Source organism: Zonotrichia albicollis, chromosome 2, assembly GCF_047830755.1.
Source record: "Zonotrichia albicollis isolate bZonAlb1 chromosome 2, bZonAlb1.hap1, whole genome shotgun sequence".
In the NCBI taxonomy this organism is placed as follows: Eukaryota; Metazoa; Chordata; class Aves; order Passeriformes; family Passerellidae; genus Zonotrichia; species Zonotrichia albicollis.
The window spans coordinates 116,096,490-116,120,261 of NC_133820.1; the positions used below are offsets into that span (position 1 = coordinate 116,096,490).

Consider the following 23,772-nt stretch of genomic DNA (forward strand, 5'->3'; position numbering starts at 1 on the left):
GGGGAAGATCATCGAACTCTTTTTGTCATGACATAGCTGACTGGAGAGGAGCAACGTTTTCAACTTGGATCTGCACTTGGCATGGATTAGAGCTAGGGGAGGTGCACATCCTTTTTTCAATCTCTTTTCTTTTCAAGTGGACAGCGTCATCATGTGGTTGTTTTTATGAGTGCTCACAGTGCCCAGGAAAAAGGCAAGTGTTTTTCTGTCGTGTTAGTGTGGGAGCAGTTAAGATAAGATCTCCGTTGTGGATCCTGGCTCTTTGAGACCAAAAGAACATGAGCATGTATAGCGCTGGGAAAGAAAACAAATTATTTTATTGTTGGCTGTGCATCTGGTAGGCTGCAAAAAAAGGGAAATTCTAGCTTGGCTCATTTTCTTCTAGGACTTTTTTCTGTGGGACCAGCTGCTGAATATTTCTACTTTTGTAACTGCTCTTCGGCCTGAGATTTGGATTGTTTGTCCTTGGTCTCCAGAGAGAAGGAATAGTTTTGTCTACCTACACTATGAAGAGAACTTACCATCCCCTAATATGAAGCTCAGAACTACACACTAAAGCAGTACACAATCTGAAAAATATAAAAGCTAAGACCCAAGGCATCAGGCCTACCAATAGAATGCACTGTGGCAGTCATAAGGATTAAAATTCAGCAAGAGCTGCTTGTGCTGCTACCTATGCTTCTTCCAAACCCTCTGTGGAAACAATTGTGCCTGCCTTTAGGCTCCAAGATCCAGAGAACACAATGGTAAATGCAGTGGAGAAGGGAAGGACAGGTGATTTTGGTGGTGCAGCCCTGCACTGGCTATTACTTCTAGAGCCTTTTTCTATTAGAGTAGCTGCTGGATGCTTGCAACAAAGACGTGAGAGTGAAAAAAGTGTGGGCAGGTCTGTCTGGGAAAGAACATTCATTGTATGTTTCTGTGTCAGCCTTCCCCTCAGAGCAGCCAACAGCAGGAAACCTTTTATGAGTGAAAAAACCTGTGGATGTTTTTCATTTTTTGTGTGCATATTTCAGCCTTCCAAAGCACATTCTTCAACCTGCAGTTCTTCATGCAAAGTCAGAGCTAACCCTTATGATTTGTGAGACCACAAAGCAAATATTTTGGCCCCTGGGCCCGATCTGTGGAAATTTTTACATGGGGGTGAGTTTTGGCAGCATTTAAATAGTTATCAAAAATCACTCCTGAAGTGCACTTAGGAGCATTGTTCTGGCCTGGTGACGGAACATATTCATTGCTGGGAAGTATGGATGAGCCCGAGCCCATCTGAGGTTTGGGAACACACTGTGGCCCCATGGCACAAACAGGCCATGCCTCTGATCCCAGGCCACAAACAACCTGTGGAAAGTGCATATTATATGGCTCTACACAGATATTTACTGTATGTATTTTGCTGTATTGTGGGAAAAATGAATGTATTTTATGATGGGCTTTTTGCAAATATTAAAATGAGTATTATATGTGTTGTGTTAGAAAGTAATACTGTATTAATTCTTTTAAGTACTGTGTTCAATATAGTTTTAAGTAATAAAAAAATTTGTTAAAATAGAAAGTATGCTATGTAGGATACTTTTTTTAAAGAAAGGACTCGCAGCAAGATAGCAGCCACAGGACACCTAAATCTTTCAAAGAAAAATAATTTATTGCTCTCTTATCAGAAGAAACGAACTTCTTCCCGCCTCGAAGTCGTTGTTAGGATTCAGAGGAAGAAGCTGACGATGACCAGACAGAATCCTGTATTTGAATGGAATTTATGCATCATGTATGAGGTGTATGAATATACAACAGGCTGTTGCTTTTAAGGGTTAATCCTTTGGTAACGTGTGTCCTTTTCCGGGCTTATTTTGCCCAGAAAGAGGTACCCGGACATCAGTAACTCTTTGTTTCTGTTGTCTCATATTGTCCTAATCCAAATTGTCCAAATTATTATTACTCTAATAGTATTGCTATTTTTACAACCATTTTATTACTATTAAACTTTTAAATTTTTAAAAACAAGTGACTGGCGTTTTTCACACAACCAGAGTTTCAATCCCACTTTAAAGACAATCTCGATTTAAACCACGGCAGGAGCCCCCCTCGAACACCGCATGATCAAAACAGCGCAAACAACACTGGCGCCGCCTTTCACATCCCTCCGGTGTGACACCGGTACCGGGTCACCCACGGCTGCCGAGCGGGACAAACGCAGAAAAGAGAAGACCGGAATGAGACACAAGCCGCCAACATTTCAGGACCCGCCAGCTCCCCTCGGGGGCGGTCGCAGGGGACGAGGAGCCCTCCCGGCTCCGCCTGCCCTCCTCCCCCGCCATGAGGCCGGCCCGCCCCCGCCATGAGGCGGCCGGCGGCTCCGTGCTGCAGCCGGCATGGAGCGGCGCGGCCGGACGGGGAGGTACCCGGCCTGCGGGGTGTTGTTTCCCCCTTTCCTCCTCCTCCTCCTCCTCCTGGCAGGTCAGCGGGACCGGCGTGGGGCGGGGGACGGGCGCGGAGCTGCGGGCGGCGGGTGTGAGCGGGGCCGGCCAAGTTTTGGTCAGATGTGGAAGCTTTTCCGATTGAATTGGCATAGGGAGTTGGAAGGGGGTCCCCGGGGTGTCCCAGCAGAGCGGGAGCCCCTTTCTGGCTGCAGGGAAAGTAAACCTCGAGGAGACAGGGCTGAAAGAGGACCTTATTCACGTGTATAAATATCTGTAAATCTGGGATGTGCCAGGAGGATGGAGCCGAGGCTCGGTGGTATTGAACAGAGGAGCGGGGAGGGCAACGTGCAGAAGTTGATGCACAGAAAGTTACGCCTGATCATGAGGAGGAACTTTACTGGGAGGATGTCCACACATCTGGAACAGATGGCCCAGAGTGGTTGTGGAGTCTCCCTGAACAGAGATACTCAGGAACTGTCTGGATGCAATCCCGTGCCACATGTGCTGTAGGAGGATTCAGGTTGGACCAGATGATCCACCGTGGTCCCTTCCCACCTGACCCATTCTATGATTCTGTGAAGCCACCCACGCAGGATAGACCTGTGATGTGCAGGGTGAAGGCACCTTGGTGCTCTCCCACCAGGGCAGAGCCTGGAAGTGTCCTGGCATGGCACAGCTGGAGCCATGAGTACCCGTGCCAGAAAAGAGGTGACATTGCAAAAAGCTGGAGCTGCTGGCACAGGGGTGTGCCAAAGCCTGGCTATGGGGTGTCCTGAGATGGCAGCTCTGCCAGAGCCTTGGTATGGGGTGTCCTGAGATGGCAGCTCTGCCAGAGCCTTGGTGTGGGGTGTCCTGTGTGGCAGTCCTGCATTGCTGCTTCCTACAGAAGTGCCTGTGCTACCCCTGGCCTGCTGTTCTCCCTCTGGAGATGGGTGTTCTGCTGGCTGCCTTAATTCACTTGTTGGCAGGGCTGGTTGGCAGAATGATGGGTAGATTGTTATGGTTTTTTTCATGTTTTTCTGTAATCCAGAGGTCATCTCACAAAGTTAGGGTGTGTCTGCCTGGGCTGCCCCATGTGCTGTGTTGCACAGCCCTCTCCAGCCCTCTTGGTGCTCATTTTCAAACAGAGACCAAATGTGAGCAGGTTCAGAGCTGACCTGCTAAAATGCTGTGGCAGTCAGGCTGTGAGATGGGTCAGCAGCAAAGGAGATGAGTCAGTGAGCAAAGCAGTCTCAGGGCAAGGTGGGAACTTTTCACCTGCCTGGGGCAGGAATGGGAGCGTGGCAGAAGCTGAGATGAGGAAGGGTTCCCGGATCCCAGCACACCAACCAAAAGGGTCAGCACAGATGAAAGGCAGTAATGGCAGTGGGAGAATTAGAACCTCTCAGGTGAGTTGCAGCCTGGGAAAGGGGAGCTACAGTGCACTGGGAATGCAGAAGCGTGGTTTGCCATTGTTGATTTCGAGTCTTTGCCACTGCAGTATGCGACCAAATAGGTCACCAAGGGTGATGGTGTGTGGGGCACAGAGTCCCTCTGAATTTATCCAGGCTGCAGCTGAAGCCTTGACTGTGGGGACGATGATCCCTAAGAATGTTTTTACAGTGCAGTGGCAGTACAGTGTAACCTGACTTAGGGCTTTGAAATCACTAAATGTCATGACAGCACAAGAGGTAGACACTGTTAAAATAACTTCTCATAGGAATAAAAAGATAGATGCTTTTCCGTGTTCCTTAGTTGTAAAGGGCTCTCATCCAGCAGAGCATTGTGGCTGGGAGCACTTGTGGCCCTCAGAGGGGCAGAGAGGGCACTGCTGGCCCCTGTGCCAGGCACTGCCGTGCCACACTGGCCCTGGTGCTGGAGCACAGTGAGGGGAGCTGCTGCCAGATGGCAAGGGTTGAGGGAGCCCTAGGCTGGGAGAAATAGCCTGTTCTCCGGCAGCTTCCTTCTCTCCTGCCACCCTCCAGATCAACAAGACAGGCAGCCCAGACTCAAGTTTCTTCTGGACTCCTTGCTGAGATGGAAAAGTTGGTCTGTGGTGTCTTGGCATTTCAAAATGTTCCTTTTCACTTTAAAGGATTAAGTATAAGGGGGAACTGATATGGCCAGCTATAGAATACCCATAGGGAAAGCACCTAAGTCTGAAATGCAGAATGAGTGGGCATGGGCTATGCCATGCCATTAGGATTACAGAGTCAGATCACACCTCAAGGGCAGTGATGTGGTTGTATGAAACTGTTAAACTGCCTTTTCTTCAAAGCTGTGCTGTATGAGATTTTGATGTTTGACATCATGAGTGTTATTTTTATTCAACAGGAGATTGTTTGGCTCAGTGTGATAATGGCTGCAAGGCTTACTGCTGTGATGGGACTGCTCCCTACTGCTGTTCATATTATGCCTACATTGGGAATGTCTTTTCGTGAGTATATTTGCACTTAGAAAAAAAGGTGTGCTGTGTTCATGAAGTCAGTGTAAATTTGCTGTGGCAAAAGTATGTTTTGGCAATAAACTGAGGCTGTGTTTGGGTTTGTTGTTTTCAGTTTGGTTTGGTTTTTTTCCTTGCTGGTTACAATCTTTGGTATTCCTTTGAGGTCTCATGTTACATGAATTTTTGAAACATACCAGAAAGCTTGCTAAAATTATTGGTTCTGTCCTTAGTTTGTGTATAATACATATAATATTAATATATTATATTTATATTAATATAAATATATTATATTTATATTCCTATAAATATAATATATTTATATAATAATATATAATAAATTATATTTATATATAAGATATTATATTTATATAATATATAATAATATATTATATTTATATTAATATAAATAATATAATTTCTGAAGCTAAGCTTTAGAGATAGTGAGAACTTTGTTTCAAGCTTGAGCTGAAGAGATCTGTCAATAGAAATCTTGTATGTTTTGTTGAAGTGGTTTCTCACACTGAGTTGATAGTGATTGAGTAGTAATTCAAATTACTTGGATTTGAAATTTATATTGCTTTGAGTACTTTTTCTTCATTTTCACTTTTATTCACTTGTTTGTTTTTGTTAAATAATGTTTTGGCTGTTGGTGGAATTCACTGAACAGATTCTAGGTGAGAATAATCTGACCCTTTAACAATGTTGTATGAATTGCATGTTTCACAGTGCTTTAAACAACACGGCAGCTGAAATAAAGTGGTTACAAATATTTTGTATCTAGAGAAAAATACAGAAATAAACTGTTGATTAAAAAACAGGCTCTAGTGCAGCTGTTTGTCTGTGCATTGTGAAAAACGCCTATCATTTGTTTTTAAAATTTTAAAAAATTAATAAAATGGTTATAAAAATGGTAATACAATTAGAGTAATAATAATTTGGACAATTTTAATTAGGACAATATGAGACAATAGAAACAAAGAGTTACAGATGTCCGGGTTCCTTTTCTGGGCAGCACGAGTTAACAGAGGATTAACCCTTAAAAACAACAGCCTGTTGCATATTCATACACCTCATACATGATGCATAAATTCCATTCAAATACAGGATTCTGTCTGGTCAGTGTCAGCTTCTTCTTCATAAGCTTAACCCCAAGTGAGGCAGGAAGAAGTTTTTTTCTTCTGATAATGGGGCAATAAATTCTCTTTCTCTGAAAGATTTAGGTGTCTTGTGGCTGCTATCTTGCTGTGAGTCCTTCCTTTAGAAAAAAAGTATCCTACATAGCATAGTTTCTATTTTAACATTATGTTATAACTTAAAACTATATTTAACCCACTACTTAAGAGAATTAATACAGCATTACTTTCTAACACAAGACATATAATATTTGTTTTAATATTTGTGAAAAGCCAATCATAACAAAGGCATTTTTCACATCACATCCCACGAGTCGTACATTCATGTGCAAGGGCAAACCTAAATGAAACATAAAATGTGGTTCTTCATGATAGGGCATCTTATTTTCTGTTGCATCACTTACACTAGAAACTTCCTTAGCCTTTAGCATGCAGTCTGTGACTTATTTTTGGTTTGTGAGAAATGGCTACTCACTTTTAATGATTTTAGAAAAGTTTATTAAACCTTATCCAAAAATACAACAGAAGACTGAATAGAGAAAATATTACAGCACCAGGAGCAAGGGATTTTCCCACCATGTGCTCACTCACACAATGGATGCTTTGCCTTTTAACCCTTTAACCCCTCCCAAAGTTCTGTCCATTTACTCCTTCTTTGCTGTCCAGTGGTGGAGATCTCTTCCTCAGACCCTGATTGGAGGTCAGATATCACCATGGTGACAAGCCAGCCCTCCCAGATGTCCCAACCCGGCTGTCCCTTGATAACCATGCTAGGGGCTAAAACATAACTATAAATCTATAAAACTTTTCTTAACCTATATACATGATATTTGTCTGCTAATTGTGAGAGTCAATCATTGCATTACTCATCTATCACAGGTTTACATCCTTGACTAAAACCAGAGAGGATAAAAATGACATGGCATATGGACTGCCTGGTACTTGGGGAAGACTGAGTGGGAAGGTGGCAGTTTATATTTTTTTAGAATGACTCCTCTGATGCAAGTTTTGTTTCAGCCATGGTACCTGGGGAACATTCCAGTGTTCCCATCAGTATATTTTATAGCACTTTGAAGGAGTAGGCAGAGTGATGCTATTTTAATACAGAATTGATCCACAGTTTTTGAAACAGATCACATGCTTCCTGGACTTAAGTAAGTAAAATTATGGTAGAACACCAGAATTCTTCATTCATCTGGAAATGACAAAGCATGTATTTAAGATGGATGTTATAGAATGACAAGTGATTTTTTTTTTCCTGATTACCGAGTGAATGTTTGCTTTGATTTATTTTTCTGTTTTTTCATTTCAAAATTGTTTTTTCCATTTACAAGCATCAAAGGAGTTTCTCATTCTGGTTCCAGACCACATGTGGTTGGGAATGATGGACACAAGAGCATAGGACAGCACATTATAAGAAGGAGGACTCCTGTAGAACAAGTGGATTCAATCTCTCACTTCCATGAGTGCATAGCTAGCATTTGTCTAGCCTGATGTCAGAGCTGTGCTTTGTGAAGGCCTTAACCAGGGGGTTCTTTAGAGTGACTGCTGAAATGCTGAAACCATGCCTTCAGCACCAAGTTGGCACCTTGTCTTTGGTGTGTTTCTTCAACAAATATAAATAGGTATTGAATTAGAGCTGAGTGTGAGTGGCTCTGACACATTTGGAAGGGTTTGTGTATATCTGGGTGGATTTGAATACTAGGGGAGGCTCTTGCAAGTGCTGTTTACCACAACACGCTTGAAGAAGACATTTGATAATTCTGATTTTTTATGGCTAAACACTCCAATGCATAGACTTGAAGATCAGTCAGCAGTTGTTGTATTCCTTTGACCCAATATTGTGCATGATGAAGTCACAGATTTATTTTTTTTCCTAAAAGCAGGTCAGGACATGTCTTCTTCAAGCATGTAATCTCATTTTGAAAACTTTCTCCTTTCCTCCCCTCTTCCCTCAGGCTTTGTCCCAGGCTCAGTTTCCCTCCTCCATCCCCAGCTCCTCTTCTTCCCCACTCAGAGTGGCACAGGGAGTGGGGAATGTGGCAATGGTCAGCCCATCACAGCCCATCTGCACTGCTCCTCATGCTTCTCCTTCGTTCAGCCTGTGCTGGGTTGCAGCCTGGTTATCTGCTTGGTACAGTGCTGTAGGAGTTGGAGAAATTGTCTTCTCTGATTTACCACAGTTTTACATGGACAAAGTACAGTAAGGGTCATTTGAATGCTCTGGAGAGGAGAAATTATTTTGAAACTCTCTAAAGGAGATCCTTGTCTGGCAAATATCTGGGTTAATAATTGTCAGCTTTCATAGACTTACATTCTCTCAAGCCAGCTGAGGATCCAAAACAACTTTTTTTCCTCTGAGAAGAAAGAAGAAGCTGTTTTCTTATTGTGAATATTGTCTCACGTGTGTGGTGTTGATTAATTAAAGAGGTGAAGCTTTTTAGCAATCTGGGAGAGAGATCATCTCTTTCTGTGCCCGTGTCCACTGAGGCTGAGCACGAGCCCAGTGCAGAATGCCAGTCAAAAGGCAATCCAAAATGCAGCCTTGGTGTTCCTCTGTGGAAATCCAGCACAGCTATAAGGCTAGGAAAAGCAGATTTTGTGATCATGACTTCTGTGTTGGATATGAATTTAAACTCAGACTTAACTGCTTGCCAGTAGTCTGAGCTGTCACAGCTCGAGCAGGATTTACATTTTGATTTTGTTGAATTTGATTCTGTGAGGAATTAAATACGCTAAATGAAACAGCTCTCTGTGCAATTAATAAATGAGGAAAAAGCAAAACTAAAACATGGTTGTTTCCTTTGACAATTAAATAGGAACAAAGGACCTCTGTGCTTTAAATCTATGAGCTTTCTGCTAAGATGCTCATTACTAATGAAAAACTTTTCCTCTGAAATCTCCTGAACCTTGTTTTTGAAGGGAGAAAAATAGGAAAAAGAACTTCATTAAATTGCTCTTTTGAAATGGAAGGATTTCATTTATCTGTTTCTCTGCATCTCAGAAGTTGTTGTTTACAACAGGGTTTTTCTTCAGACCACATATAATCTGGTAATAAGTCTAGCATAACCTTCACTTTCTAAACAGATGTTTGTTGTTTGAAATTTAGGGCTTAGAAAACATGAAGGCATGTATGTTACTTTATCCAAATCAGTTTTCTGATCAGAAAAAGAGAAACAGTAAATCTCTTTCTTTTTAATCATCTATGTGATAAAGGAGGGTAGAAATAGAATGTGAAAAAAAGGATAATTAAATAACTCCTAAGCAAAACTCAACCATGGAAACATTACAACAATTAAGTAGCTGGAAGATCACATACTTCCTTACTCATAAGCTGGCAAGTCATAAGAAATGTGCAAGACCCTTTTTATGACAGGAAATACATCCATTGAATTATTCCATTACTCCATCTACACCAGTCATTGTATTCTCTTTCTCTATGGGTTTTGTATCGACTTTACCTTCTATTCAGTGCTGTAGATGAGAGGGTGCCTTTGGAAACAAGTAAAAATGCCTTTCCGTGACTGATAAATCATGGGGGTTTTTTTGTTCAGACAGACAAATGTAGCTGAAGTATGTAATAGAAAAACTGCAAAAAAAGCCACTCAGAGTGTAGGCTGTCCATTCAATCCAGTTGTCCAAGAAGTTTAAAAATCGAACTGTGTGATGAAACACCTTCATAGTTTTCCCTGTTTTCTCTAGTTTATTCATTATACACAGCAATGTTTTGATTTCCTCCATTCTTCTCCATTCTTTTGAAGTCTTTTTTTTTTTTTTTTTTAGTGTTCCTGGTGGTACTTTGCTCTTGTGGAACGGTTATTATTCCTCATATATGTGAGTGACTTATTTGCTAATTAATACAGCTGACACGTTATTCAGCTGATGTTCTAATTCTCCATCAATCCTTTTTCAGTCTGTGCCTGGATGTGTCTTTGTCATGTGGCCAAAATATAGTGGCTTTCCATAATGTGATCTCATTCTGTGGTGGGAATATATGTGTGCCAGGTGATGAAAACATTGCATTCTGCATGCTCTTGTGCCAGCTGTCTGGAACTGACTCCTATCACCCCCACATTGCTGTCCTATCCTAAACTGGGCCTGTCCCAAACTTCCAGTCCATTTGGAATGTTCAGTATCATCCTAGTGTGACTTCATGATGCTCACATCCCCATTTGTCTGCCCAGAAATAAATTTTGCACTTTTGTCTGTTTAGCCCCAAAATAAGTTTTGCATGGTTCCGAGAGCCAAGGGAGGGAGAGAAGAAGCACAGTTTGTTATCAGAAGCTGCACTTGCTCCCCTTGCATCCTTCTCCTGGACTGTGATGTCTGCAGCACAGCCAGTGAGAGAGAGCTCTCCTTTGCTTTTAGTTAGTTTTAGCTGAGGCAGAGAAGTTCCCTGCACTGTGGTTTTTCTTTTCCTTGGAACTGTTTAAACCTGCTCTGCACTGAACACCCATGTAAGAGACAGTTCAAAATTTCCCTAATTTGCCTCATGACCGTAATTAAGGACAGAGATTGAAGCCACCTCCCAAGGACTGAGGCTGAGACCCTTAAAATTGTAACGCAGGACACTGGCCTGGCTGAAGCAGGATGTTTGCCAAGTGTTACCTGCTGGTGTGTTCACTGGACTAAGAATGGTTTCCCATAGAAATCAGTCCTGAAACAATGGATCCTGCTCACTGCTGGGACTGGTTTGTCCTGTTTCAGAACTGGACTGTTTGTACTTGTTCTCAATGGACTTATTCTCCACTGTCCTGTACCTGTTCCCCTCCCTTGGAGGACTATAACAGACCCCCAAGTTAACCAAAGACTTTCAGATTCTCCCCGATGTGACAGGCTGGATCTATTGGCCGGACCATGAGGATTTTGTTTCTCCGTTGGTAGCTACATCCCCCGCTCTTTCTCTCTCTCTCTCTATGCTTTATCTCCTTTCTAATCCTTCTATCACATTAGCTGTGGGCACTCAATAAAAGGTGCATTTGTTTTGATTAATGCTGAAATCCCCTCTGTGTTGTTTTTGCACTCTGAGATCAGTTAATAAACCATCACAACTCCTGCTTGTACAAGCAGATGGTGACATTACAACCCAGCAGAGCACTGTCAGCTCACGGGCCTGGCCTTGGCATTTCCAGCACCAGAGGGACTGATAAGAGACTGAGTGAGCTGAGCTACAGCCCACAGAAGGACTTTCTGAGTTTGTCATCTGTCATGGTTTAGGCCTAGCACAGAGCCAGTGCCCCCAATGAGAATACCCTCTCCCGTGTGTCTGCTGTGAGATGTGACCAGGAATAAGCAAAGCAGGCTCCAGCTTAGGAATAAAGAAAATAAAAGAAAACTTTATTACCTAAACTACAAGAAAATAGGAAAAAACTATAAGGGAAAAAAATTGAAAACCTTACAAAAAGCACTTTCCTCCTCCCCACCACCAAAATTTCCCAATCTGATACATTCCCCCAAATCACCAACTGCCCAGCCTGGCACCACCCTTTAGAATACTCAAACTTCAGTCCATGAAGAGGAGGAGTCCTTCTTGCACCATAGGCTTCCCCTGGAAACACGCTGAAACCTCATGTGCTTCCATGTCACTCAGCACCTCTCGGAAAGTCCTTTTGCCGCTTGTGACATCTTCTTTCTATGCCCAGTGCTCTCACCACCGTGCATGGACCAGAGCTGCTTCTAGGGCTGTCTTTTAAGGATGCCTTGTCTCACTCCAAAAAAGGCACAGTCTCTGCTTTGGGACATCTGTCCCCCCAATTTTTCTCACCCCCTGGGGCCGAGGGGTCCCCACACTGAACCCTCCTGGTTCTGAGGCACTGCCTCCCCCTAAGTGCAGTCTGTGTGTCACAGGAATAACACTGGTTCAGTCTATGGCCACACAAGAAAAGTCCAGCCAAAAGGCCACTCCCATCATCTCTCTCCCCACTCAGCCAGTCTTCTCCACTTCCCTCGGGCCAGGTCCTTGCTATCTCATCTCTTATCTCTCTTCTTATTCAGCTCCGAGGAGGATCAGAATTTTTGCGAGGTCCCAATCATGAAAGAAAGGGGTTAAAAATTTCAGTCTCTGCCTGTCCCAGAGCTCCAGAACTCCCACACTCGCTGCTGCTCCGGCCGGGCACCTCCTCGCCGCACTCCCCCCTTCTCCTCCTGGGCCAGCTGCTATCACATTCCGTCCTCGCTGGCTCTCCCTCCTTCTCTCTCCTGGGGCGGGAATGGCTGCCCGATGTCTCCTGGGGCTCCTCCACCCTTCCATCCGCAAGGGCCTTCTCACCCCCATCTCTGTCCAGGCCCAGGCCTACCACATGGCTGCCTCTCCCCCACCCAGCAGCAGCTGCTGGACGGGGGAGGGCGATCCGACCTCTTTCCCTCGAAGTCCCAAGAGAGCCTCCTAGGCCCGAAGCTCTCCTTTTTAACCCCTGTGTGTTCTCAGAGGTGTGTCCAAACCCCACTGGCCACACCAGGTGCCAATATCAAAATCCGAGCACCCATTGGTTTGACCACAGCATCCCAGAATTCCCACTTCTTCCTGGTCAAACCACCACATCATCTCTTTTGGAGCAGCAAGAGGTTTTACTGTTTAATGTTCATTTTTTATGCTGGTGAATGCTTTGCCTGTTAAATAAACACTTTTTTCCATTTTTCTCCAAGAAAATCTTTTTCCCAAACCAGCTGGGAGAGGGACCACTTGAATTTGCTTTTTAGAATAAACCCTTTTAGAGGTTTTCCCCCAAATTTGCCCTAAACCAGGACAACTATTCATATAAAGGATGAGAAACAGTGAGGCTATTGCTTGGAAATTGAGATACAATCAAGAGGTGTGTTGCTATAGAGTGTGACAGAGCACATGCACCAAGACTCAAACCAGAAGGCTGAATAGGGCTATTTATTAAAGCAACATGCTGCCTTTGTAGTTTTACAGGATATTTACATTTGCTTAACAAACACATACACTGCCCATTGGTCATGAAAAAGAAACAAAACCCTCAATAGGTAAAGAGGAGCCATGTCACTCTGTGAGCCAACTAAAGTCCATGTCTTTTAATTTTCTCTCTTCACATTGTCATGGTGATAGATTTGGTACCTTGAGAGAGATACAGGACATTCCTTATCTTCAGAAAGCCTTTGCTGGCTCACAAGAACAGCACAAAAATGTCTTTCCTACAGAGGTGGGGCACCACTGCTCATAAAACTCTGATTGCTATAGAGATGTCAGTGAGCCTCATTAGCTTGACATCAGGATTAGACGTGATTGTGTCATCTCCCTAAAATCCTGTTAATTCTTGCCTCTCTCCCCAGCTCCTTCTATTTCAGCTTATGTAACATACTAGACTCAAGGTGTTCTGCTGCTTCTGCCAGGTCCAACATACTATCACCAATTTTTCCTTTCCTGCTTTTCTTGTTCCCCTTAAGTGCTTGTCTCAGTTTGGAGACAAGTTTAAGAGAAAATCACTTTAGAATGAGTGTTTCCTCTTATATTGGTTTTGCACAGCCTGGTTTTTGGTAGTGGAATGGCCACAGAGGTGAGACTTCTGTGAGAAGATGTTGAACACTTCTGCCATGTCCAGCAGAGGCAATCCATGATGGCTCTGAAGATGTCAGAGTTTTGCCACTGGCCAAAACTGGGCCAGTTAGAGAGGTTGGTAATGCCTCTGTGATAACATATATAAGAAGAAAATCAAAACAAAGTTATAGTTGATAGTTCCCTCTGGCCGTGGACCAAAGCAGACCGAACGGTTCAGGGAGAAAAAAACAAAACCAAAGAATGGAACGATTGCTGCCATGGTCTCCAAGGCCAGGGAAAGGGAGAAACCCCCAACTTCTTGCCTAAGTTAACAAAACCCCAAACTAGCTAAGCAGCAAAGTAACCACCACTCTCACTGCATCACAGAGGCCTGGGGAGTGAGGCTTTGAAAAAGCCTGCATAAGAGCCCCAAAGCTCCTTTCTTCCCCTGGACCAACCTTAAAGCTACAGCAACCATAGAACAGGTGATAAGGGGATAGAAAAGCATGCCAAGGCAGTGCTGGAGACCCCATGCCACATTTAAACATGTTCTACTCTTAGTGATGAAGTGTTTTGTTGAATCAGGATGTTTGCATTCAGCTTGGCTTTTGAGGGTGACTAACTTTGAAGTCTGAGAAGCACAGGAGAAATCTTCACCGCAGAGAGGCTCAATTAATTCTTTCTTATATTAGCCTCTTTGGTTATTCAATGTACTTGAAGAACCTTAGATGAGAACTCTTAGATTCCCCTTTTTTACTTTCTTTGCCTTATTGTACCATTTGCCTTTTTGCTTCACATCACTCTATTCTTTCATTTACCACTTGCCTTCCCCAAAGTGGGAAAGCGTAATTCTACTTCGTACCTCAGAAAATTTACAGTACAGTCCAATTAATCTGGCTGAGTTGGCAGTTCAGACTGCCTGATCTGTGCCACGCTTCTGGTAACACCAAGGATGCACTCCTATGCCATGAGACCATTCTAAGGGTACTGTCTCATATCCATTGGTCCTGATGGGATAAAAATATCTGTACTGGAGTAAATATTTGCTTAAGAGTGTTCGTGTGTTTTCTGTGGGACTAGTTGATTAATGCAGTTGCTTTGAAAAAAAAAAAAAATTAGAGAAGTTTGGAATGGAGGCTGTTAATCCCTCTCTCAATCTGTGAGCCCAGCTGCAACACGTGAGGCACAGTTCCCCAGATGTGGTGTGTCTGGAAACATTTATTAAAAGTGTACATATCTTTTATAATATTTTTACTATCAGGCTAGAATAGCATGAGTCTGGATAGCCAATAGTATAAATATTCTGATGACTGTAACCAATAATATACATGGTTGATTCCCTAAAGAGCAACATCAGCTTTGTTTCTCTAAGACAAGCACGTGTATAACAATTTCTTCTGCAAAACTACCATGCTTCTGCTACTTGTTACACACCTTACATCTCTCCTGCCTTGACTGCATAGTCCTTTCTTTTCTCTACTAGAAGCTCTTTGTTTCCTTTCCCCACACCCAGAGCTTTGGTGACTTAGCACTGACTCAGAGAGTCCTTTTGATGTCTGTGTATTTTTTTTCATACCTACTGCAGCTTAGCTCTGAATGCAGGGCTTTTGCTTGCCTTGCACTGCTAGGTCAGTGCAACCAGGCTCCCACCATCACAGGCAGCCCATAAGTGTGCCAAGCTCAATGTTCACAGTTCTCAGTAGCTGACACCTGCTGCATGGGGTTTCTCTGTCCCCCACCTGGGCCACGCAGGTAGCTGAGCCAGGATTCCATGGATTTGCAAGGGAAGTTTTTGCTGACTCATCAGTAACTGGCTCTTCTCCAGGCCCCAGTGATTGCTGAGGTGGAGGAGGTCAAGCCTAGCTCGACATTACTTAATGTGTGTGTGCATGTCTGTACCATATGGTGACTTCTGCATCCTCAGCATAGCTGCATCCAGATAAAGCAACTTCCATCATTTTATGGAACCTGCAGGAGCCACAGCATGTTTCTCTAACTATAGTTTAATTTTCAGTTTTTTTAGTTTTCTGACTCATAGTCCTCTTCTACAGAAGCATAAAATGATTCATATATCCAAAGCACTTAACACCTTTTCCATTTGTAAATGGCATTTCATGCAAGCTTAATGAGGATATTCCAAACCACTAAAAACCATAATTTGCTTATGCTTCGTAATAAGGTTTAAATCCTGCAAAGACTTATGCTAATACTCTCAAGTTCATTGTAGGTTTTTGCAAATGGTGATTTAGAATCAGAATGTCCTCTGGCTTAGTCTCAGTGGGTTTTTGTGCCCCTTATGAGCTCTGACACAGCACCTGGGAAGAGAGAATGGGGGAAAAAAATAGAATTGGTGCTGTAAATCTGACAGAAAGAAAAAAATGAAGGAGAGGCTCTTTTATTGCTTTCACAGGGGTAAGATTTGAGTATTAAAGTACATTAGAAAAAGATGAAAACCATTTTTTCATTTAATCTGCTTTAGAATTTCTAAAATTAAACTCTCAGTGTCTCATTATTTTCATATGAAGATATGAGGGAAAAATCCCTTTGCTGGGTAATTCAAAGCTCAGATAGATTTATTTAGACTCAAAATGTACGTTTCTAGCTAGCACTGCAGATTTAAAAAGCTACTGCGTTGTTGCTCAAGCAACACATATTTTATGATTTTAACATGGAATAAAATAATTTATGATGTTAGGTTTTTAATGTCCTAATTCACACTTTTTCTGCCAGATCATCCTAGAACCACTCCAGATTATTCAATGTCAAAAAGCCCCTAAATAATTTTCATTTGTCCAACACATAGAATTCTAAAAGCAGGCATTTTTTCTGGTTCTTAAGGTAGTGTTATTTGTTTGTATTCAGATATTTCATTACTATGTTTTATTCAATGTTATTTTCACCTTGTTGTGAAAAGGATTTTTGGTTACAATTTTCCTCTCCTTTGTTACATTAAAGGGCAAAATTCTTTCCTCTGTCTTCCCTCATTCTGCAATAACTTTTAAAAAAAAAAGAAGAAAATTAAATAAGCTTCTGCTTCAGGAGTGATTTATCACTCATTAAAATGTCAATGAAAGAGTCCAACTGAAATAACGCTAAGAGTTGGGAAAAGACCATGAATTCCAGTTCCTGCAAAGCTCAATGTGTGTTTAGCTTTGTAGAGTTGGAAATGGCTTGGCTCCTTGAAATCAAAGCTGTTTTCCAGTTGCAGGTGTTGCCACCAGGGCACTGGAAACAGCCCTGACACTACTTCAGCAGGTGGGTCCCTTTGTTCCCTCCCTCACCATGCTGGTCTCCACACAACATTCCATTAAAATGAACAGGAACATTGCTGGGCTTTGCAGAAGGTGCAAGATGAGCTAAAGCCTCCAGTTTGGTTGTGCTCCTTGAATGCTTTTCCAGTGATGTGGGCAGTGCAGGAGCCTCTCAGAGGCTATGATATAGGTGTATATAGAATAATAATGTGGTGGTGTTCGCAGGGATCCCAGGATGAGGGAAGAGATGAGAATCTTGACTCCATGTTTCAGAAGGCTGATTTATTATTTTATGATATTTATTATATTACAAGAAAATTATGTACTAAAACTACACTAAAAATATAGAAGAAGAGATTTCATCAGAAAGCTAGCAAAGAAAAGGAATGGAAAGGAATGATAAAATCTTGTGACTGCTCACAGCCTTGACACAGGTGGCTGTCACTGGTCATCAAGTAAAAACAATTCACATGCTGGGTAAACAGTTCTCCAAATCACATTCCAAAGCAGCAAAACATGGAGAAGCTGAAGCTTCTCAGCTTCTCAGGAGAAAAGATCCTAACGAAAGGATTTTTCACAAAATATGTCTTGTGACAGTATATGCAAAATCACAAACAGGACGGGACTGCTGTGGAACACGTCTCGAGCTGGTTTATTTTCAAGCATCAGTCTCATTACATGGTTGGGACAGTGGGAAGATGACAGCAGCTCACATCCTCAGCAGCAGCTAGAACTCCATGTTACAACTCACTTTAAAAGTTTTTAACCAATCACACAAAGCAAAAGCATGCTGACAGTAGATTTATCCAACCACTATAAGTACACATACCTTTGGTTAAAGCAATGCTTGCTTATTTTGAATACAATACCTGCTTGTAAGCCTTAAAATACAGTTTTATCTCTAATTTTAAGGATTCCCACAACCCACAACCAAGATGGACAACAGTCACGAGATTTTCAGGCAGATATAAGTTTGGTCTGTTTTCATATCCGGGGTTAATTGTCCAGTTAGAGCTTCAGGTCGTTAAGTCACATTCCTCCAGTTTGCTCTCCCCAGTTTACTTTTGTTTATACTTTTCAAGCCTGAGGCTGTGATGATAACCTTGATGATAACCTGGAAGGATGACAATCCTTCCAGGTTCTCAGGCCTGGAGGGATTGTTTTGTCTGACCAAACTACGATGAGAGCTTGCTAACTGTGACATCTACAGCCAGTTTGTAGCTGCACAGATAAATTGGCCATAACAGACACCAACTCGACCAGCCTAGCTCATTAAAGAATAGAAGTAAACAAGCTCCTGGGTATGATAATTAATGTTAATAAACTCAAACAGGGGACCTCAGCCAATCCCATTGAATCCTGAGCGCAGCCGTATCATTGGCCAGTGAGCTGGGTGGTGCTAAGACTCCAACCAATCAGATGTTTAAGCGCAGGAAATCTGAAGCCTATAAAAGAACACCCAGCAATAAACCTCAGCTGTTGCTTCATGGACTCACTGTGTTCCTATTGCATGCCTGTCTCTGAATCTGTGATAACTAACACTCTGTATGAAGTTCAGAGTTAGACACTAATGTAGTACAGCATCTGAAAAATATAAAAGCTAAAAGCGTAAGGCTTCACTGTGCTTTGAGCCGCCTGGCTTCTGCTGTGCTAACACAGGCACTTCTGTGAAATGCCTGGAGGATGCCCTGTCTGGGGTGGGGATTAGGTCCCAGCTCTAAATAAACAAATGAGTAAAGTCTAAAATTTTTCACTCTGACCCCTAAATGAAACAGAGAGAAGAGTGCTGCTGCCTTTTTTTTTTTTTTTTTTTCCCAGAAACTGCAATAAATAGGTATGATTATCATGTTAGGAACTGTAGGGTTTTCTGCAAACTACCATTTAATTTGCTAAGGAACCAGTAAAACAAAGATGTTCCAGGTGAAGGAAATATGGCAGCAGAGGATGGTTAACTCTCAGCTCTGCCAGTGATGACTTAACGAACCTAGAAATAAAACAATACACTTTGTTATATAGGAGGTGATAGAAAGGTTGGTCTTTATTAGAGGCCTCCAGGGGCAGATATGGAAGTTTTGACAAAATGCCAAGCCCCACATGGGGTGAATACAGTTTTGTAAGCTTAGTAAATTAGCATAATTGACAGAAATCACCAATTAAAGACATAAGAGCTAATGCAATTTCCTGCAGTGCAACCTTCTCTGAATCCTCCCCCCTCAGATGGAAACCAAATTTTTTTTGGTGAAAATGTGTCTTGAAGAGCTGGTTTTCAGCCTTAGTTCCCCAAAAGAACCAAGCTAGGATATGGAGCCTTGTACCCCCTGGGGCTTGGAGCTCTGAAATATGTTTTGTCTTTCTGCCTAGGGAAAAGGTGGGGAAAAGTACTGGGAAAACTAGCCACAGATACAATGATAGACTACAGAGCTACAAATACATGTGTAAAGAATACAGAGAATATATAAAAGGAAAAGACAAAAATTCTGTGGCGTCATCTGCACCAACAGCTCGTGCTGCAATGCTTGCAGTAGTGGCTGGATGGCACAAGGCTGTGAAGGATTTGGTTTTATGTGAAGAAAAGGAAATACAAGAAGGACCAGCCTTTGTAATGCAAAACTTTGCTACTGAAGTTGATTGGAATGGATAGAGAGCTGTGAAACAATAAAGACAAGATAGCTTGCTTGTTGAAACAGCAAGATAATGAAGGGCATCTCTGAAAATGCCTTGAAGCATGGCAGAGTTCTCTGTTGGTTTCCATGTCTAGCGTTGACTTCTCTTGTATAGCGCATTGACCTGGAAATCGTGAGGAATTGCTACTTTTTATTACAGCAATTGCAGTGCTTCCTTTTTAAAAAATCAGTTAATCTGTGTGCCATTGGCACCCTGCCTCGGTGAAAGTGTTAAAAGCTCCATCTCTCGACCCTTTCCCTTACTGTCTGCGCAGTTGTCTCGCTGACCACTGTCTCACTGTGTCTTTGTGCAGAATGTTCCCTGGAACACCAAAATCATGTCATGTGTGGCTGTTTTGGGGATTTGTTACAGGCATTAGGCAGGCAGCAGATACACCAAAAGGTGCTGAACTATCATTCTTTCTGGCAACTGTGACTCTACAGATTTGGCTTCAGGATGGGCAAAAGTACTGTGAACAATGCCAATCACTTGTTTTTAAAATTTTAAATGTTTAATAGGAATAAAGTGGTTATAAAAATAGCAATATAATTAGAGTAATAATAATTTGGACAATTTGGATTAGGACAATATGAGACAATGGAGACAAAGAGTTACAGACAGTCCGGGTACCTTTTTCTGAGCAGCATAAGCCCAAAAAGGACACCCGTTAACAGAGGATTAACCCTTAAAAACAACAGCTTGTTGCATATTCATACACCTCATACATGATGCATGAATTCCATTCAAACACAGGATTCTGTCTGGTCTGTGTCAACTTCTTCCTCATAGTCCTAACTGGGGTCTTCAGGGCTAAGTGAGGTGGGAAGAAGTTCGTTTCTCCTGAGAATGGGGCAATAAATTCTCTTTCTCTGAAAGATTTAGGTGTCCTGTGGCTGCTATCTTGCTGCGAGTCCTTTTTTTAAAAAAAGTATCCTACATAGCATAGTTTCTATTTCAACTTTATGTTATAACCTAAAACTATAGTCAACACATTACTTAAAAAATTAATACAGCATAACTTTCTAACATAACTCATATAATATTCATTTTAATATTTGCAAAAAGCAAATCATAAAATATGCATTTTTCACAAATACCATCTAAGATACACTCCTGGGTAAAACAATGCAGGTTTGACTGTCAATAGGTCAGAGATTTCAGGATCTAACTGTTAAGATGTCCAGAAGTCAGAATAGTGACTTAGGCACCTGCATTGAGCTCATGGAGTTTGTAGAAGCTACTATAATTAAAATCAGTGTTAGAAAGGATATGTTAAGAATTACTAGAAATACCATTACCCTGTGATTCTCCTAGGTGTCTAGACTCAGTAACCCAGCTGCCAAAAGTGATCTATAACTGGGGCTTAATAACTTTTTGGAAGCCCACTTTGTCATCCTGACTTCTCTTGTGCTTTGATTCTTAGAGGGGTGAAAGTTGAGCAGTGCTGCTGCTGCAGTTGTTATTAGTCCAAATAACCAAGGGGTTTGCCAGCCAAATTGGATAAATAGTCCAACACTGCCTCCCTCTGAATCACATTGAGTCTGATTAAGAGTCCAAAGAGTATTTTTCCCAAACAAGAATATCTGGATCAGAGTATGAAAGATCATTGATTTTTTTATTTTATCTCAGAGAGCGAGTTTTAAAAAACCAGTTATCAGCTTTGTTGCAGTTTGACACTGGCACAATGCTTCTTTTCAAATGCCTTGAAGAGTGAGAAATTAAAGGGCATTTATTAATATTAGCAGTAGTTTTTCAAAGTGTATTGCATGCATTGTTACTAATATTATTCTAGAGGTGCAGTGCCAAGAAATCATAAATACAGAGAGTTGGCAATAAATTAATTGGGGAATGAATAAAGAACTGGAATTAGGAAAGATGATGAGATGAAAGAGATGAGCTGAGTGAAGTCTGAGAATGGCACATCTTTCTTGCAGTAACATGGTAATGAATATTGTGAAGACAGTGGGATTACTGATCCTCACATATTTCTAACAACATGCCATACTTGGTCAAATTGTAGTAAAATTGCTAACATTAGCAATTATGGGATGAAAATACCTTTATGCCAGTATAAATGCATCTCTGGTGCAGAGCACTGTCCTTCCTACAATGAGAATTTCTAAATTGATGCAGTATTGTAAAGTGAGCTGGGCTTTGGCAAAACTGGTGGCTCAAGCTCCCCTGTGCTTGAGCCTGTGTTCTGCAGCAAAGGACAGGAGCCCAGGCACTGAGGCAGAAAATCCATAAACACTCCATGCTGCATCCAGGGGGAAGCAGCCCAAGCTCCCAGAGGACTTGGTGGGCTCTGGACTGACATTACTCTCAGAAATGAGACTTGGTACTATGGTAAATAGTGCCAAAAAACCTTATTTCCTGACTGTTTGACAGTCAAGAAAGACAAATCTAATACCATGCTCTCAGGAAACAACAGAAGAGGTTGAGAAAAAATGCAGTGAGGAGTGGCCAGGGCTTCAAGGCATGAAGCAGCCCCTGTAGGCAGAGCAGCCAAGAGGGACCAGGTTTCTGCAGGGGAAGAGTTGGCTGGCAGGCATGATTCTAAATGTCTGTAAAATCACATGCAGTGCAGAAGGAAGGGGTAGCTGGTATGTGATGAGCTGAGGGCTGGGATCCCCAGAGAAAACTATTGGGTATTTAATTAAGAATAGTCACAGAGGGAACAGTTTGTCAGACACATAATGGTTTTAAACTGACAGAAGGAAGTTTGAATTAGATGCTAAGGAAAAATTCTTTACTGAGAAGATGGCAAAGTAATAGAATAAGTTGTCCAGAGAAGTCCTATCCCTGGAGGTGTTCAAGGCCAGCTTGGATGGGCTTGGAGCTACCTGGTCTGGTAAAAGACATCTCTACCAATGGCAGGGAGGTTGGAACTAGGTGGTGTTTGAGGTCCCTTCCAACATAAATCATTCTGTGACCATATGACTCTTTTCCATTAAGTCAGGAAATTCTTTGCCACTTGAGGCTGTGGGTCCTAAAATTTACCTGAGCTCAGGTCAAGACTGGACAGGTTTGCAGAAAAGAAATCCATCAAGTGATACTGTAAAAAATTAACCAATCTGTCTGGGCCAGAAATGTTAAGCTGGGAATGAGATTTATATTCTTTCCAGTGGGATGTTGCTAAAAACAGGAGAAAAGCTGCTTCTTTAAATAGCCGATTTTTATCTTGACAGTGTCTCTTGACATTTCTACAGCTTTAAAATTACTTTTCCCCTCTCAGTCTTTACTTTCCCATGTATTATTTTTCTGTGGCAGTCTTCTCCTCTTCATTGGCTTTGTTTCTGTGAAGAACTTGGTAGGCACACAGTTTATGGAAATGGGGAGTGGGGCTACAGCTGTGTAGGACAGGTGAACAGTATTGCAGGTAACGAGACATGGAGTGCCAAGGTGCACTGACCAACCACAAAAGGGTACAGGGGGCACACAGGTGTAATACATGTAGGATGAAGGGTATAAAAGATTGTACTGAAGAACAATAAAGAGCTGATGCTTGAAGTCTTCTTCAATGTAAGTTGTACCTCACCTGTTAGGACTTTGCATAATGTTTTCCTTCAAACTGTTCCATTTCAAAATGTTTCCTTTTTAAAAAAAAAAATCTTAGTTGCTCTGTGATTCTGCTGTGTAGTTTCCAAGTCTTCTTTTGCTTTAGTCTTGCTTTGCAAACAGTGTCACTTTTCCCTTGGGCACTTGCCCTTGAACAGCTCTAAATCCCACTGTATTCCTCTGTGTCTCTATACAGAAGTCTAAAATATCAATGAGAGAAAGAGAGACAAAGCAAGCAGGCTTTAATAAAAAGGTGTATTTGCTTATAGGATATTTATTTTCAAAAATTCTGTAGCAGGGCAAAGAGAAACTTTAACATATCAGAAAAAAGACATGCTTATTTTTCTTCATATATGTGAGAAATGGAGTTGTAAAGGATTCTCAAAACCTGGCTGAAAGCTCACAAAGCTTTTTGTAGGTTTTGTACATTTTTTGTACATTTGTATGCAAACTCTGAGGTAAGGTGTGCTGACTTACAAAGGCCATGGAATAGAGATGACATTGTTAAGAGAGAGCTTGAACTAGAAGCAAGTTTCAAATGATGGCCTTGCAAAAAGACCAGATATTCTGGAGAATTAGAACTGTGAAAGATGTGTTGTAGCAATACCACATGGGGTAAAATAATAGGTGATTGGTGATAGAAATATTAGCGGCATTGTGTGGCAAAGGCTAATAGGCTGAAAATTATTTATAAGGTATTGTAAGCAGGAATTAGGTTGGCTTCTGATAGAATAGCATTGAGTTTTACATCTCTTATATCCCACCCTTCAACGAGACTGATATTGGAATAAAATCTTTTAAAATGCTTCTCCATTGCCCTGTCTCTCTA

General features: G+C 41.9%; 1 protein-coding gene across 1 annotated transcript in view; it reads left to right on the forward strand.

Annotated features, from left to right (window-relative positions):
- Positions 1 to 2,138: 2,138 nt before the first annotated feature.
- The window catches only part of CYYR1 (cysteine and tyrosine rich 1), a 31,461-nt gene continuing 9,827 nt past the window's right edge, over positions 2,139 to 23,772 (forward strand). The window contains exons 1-2 of the mRNA XM_014267117.3: positions 2,139 to 2,451; positions 4,728 to 4,830. Of these exons, the coding sequence (XP_014122592.2) occupies positions 2,367 to 2,451; positions 4,728 to 4,830 (188 nt within the window). The 5' untranslated portion in view covers positions 2,139 to 2,366. The remainder of the gene's footprint in view (positions 2,452 to 4,727; positions 4,831 to 23,772) is intronic.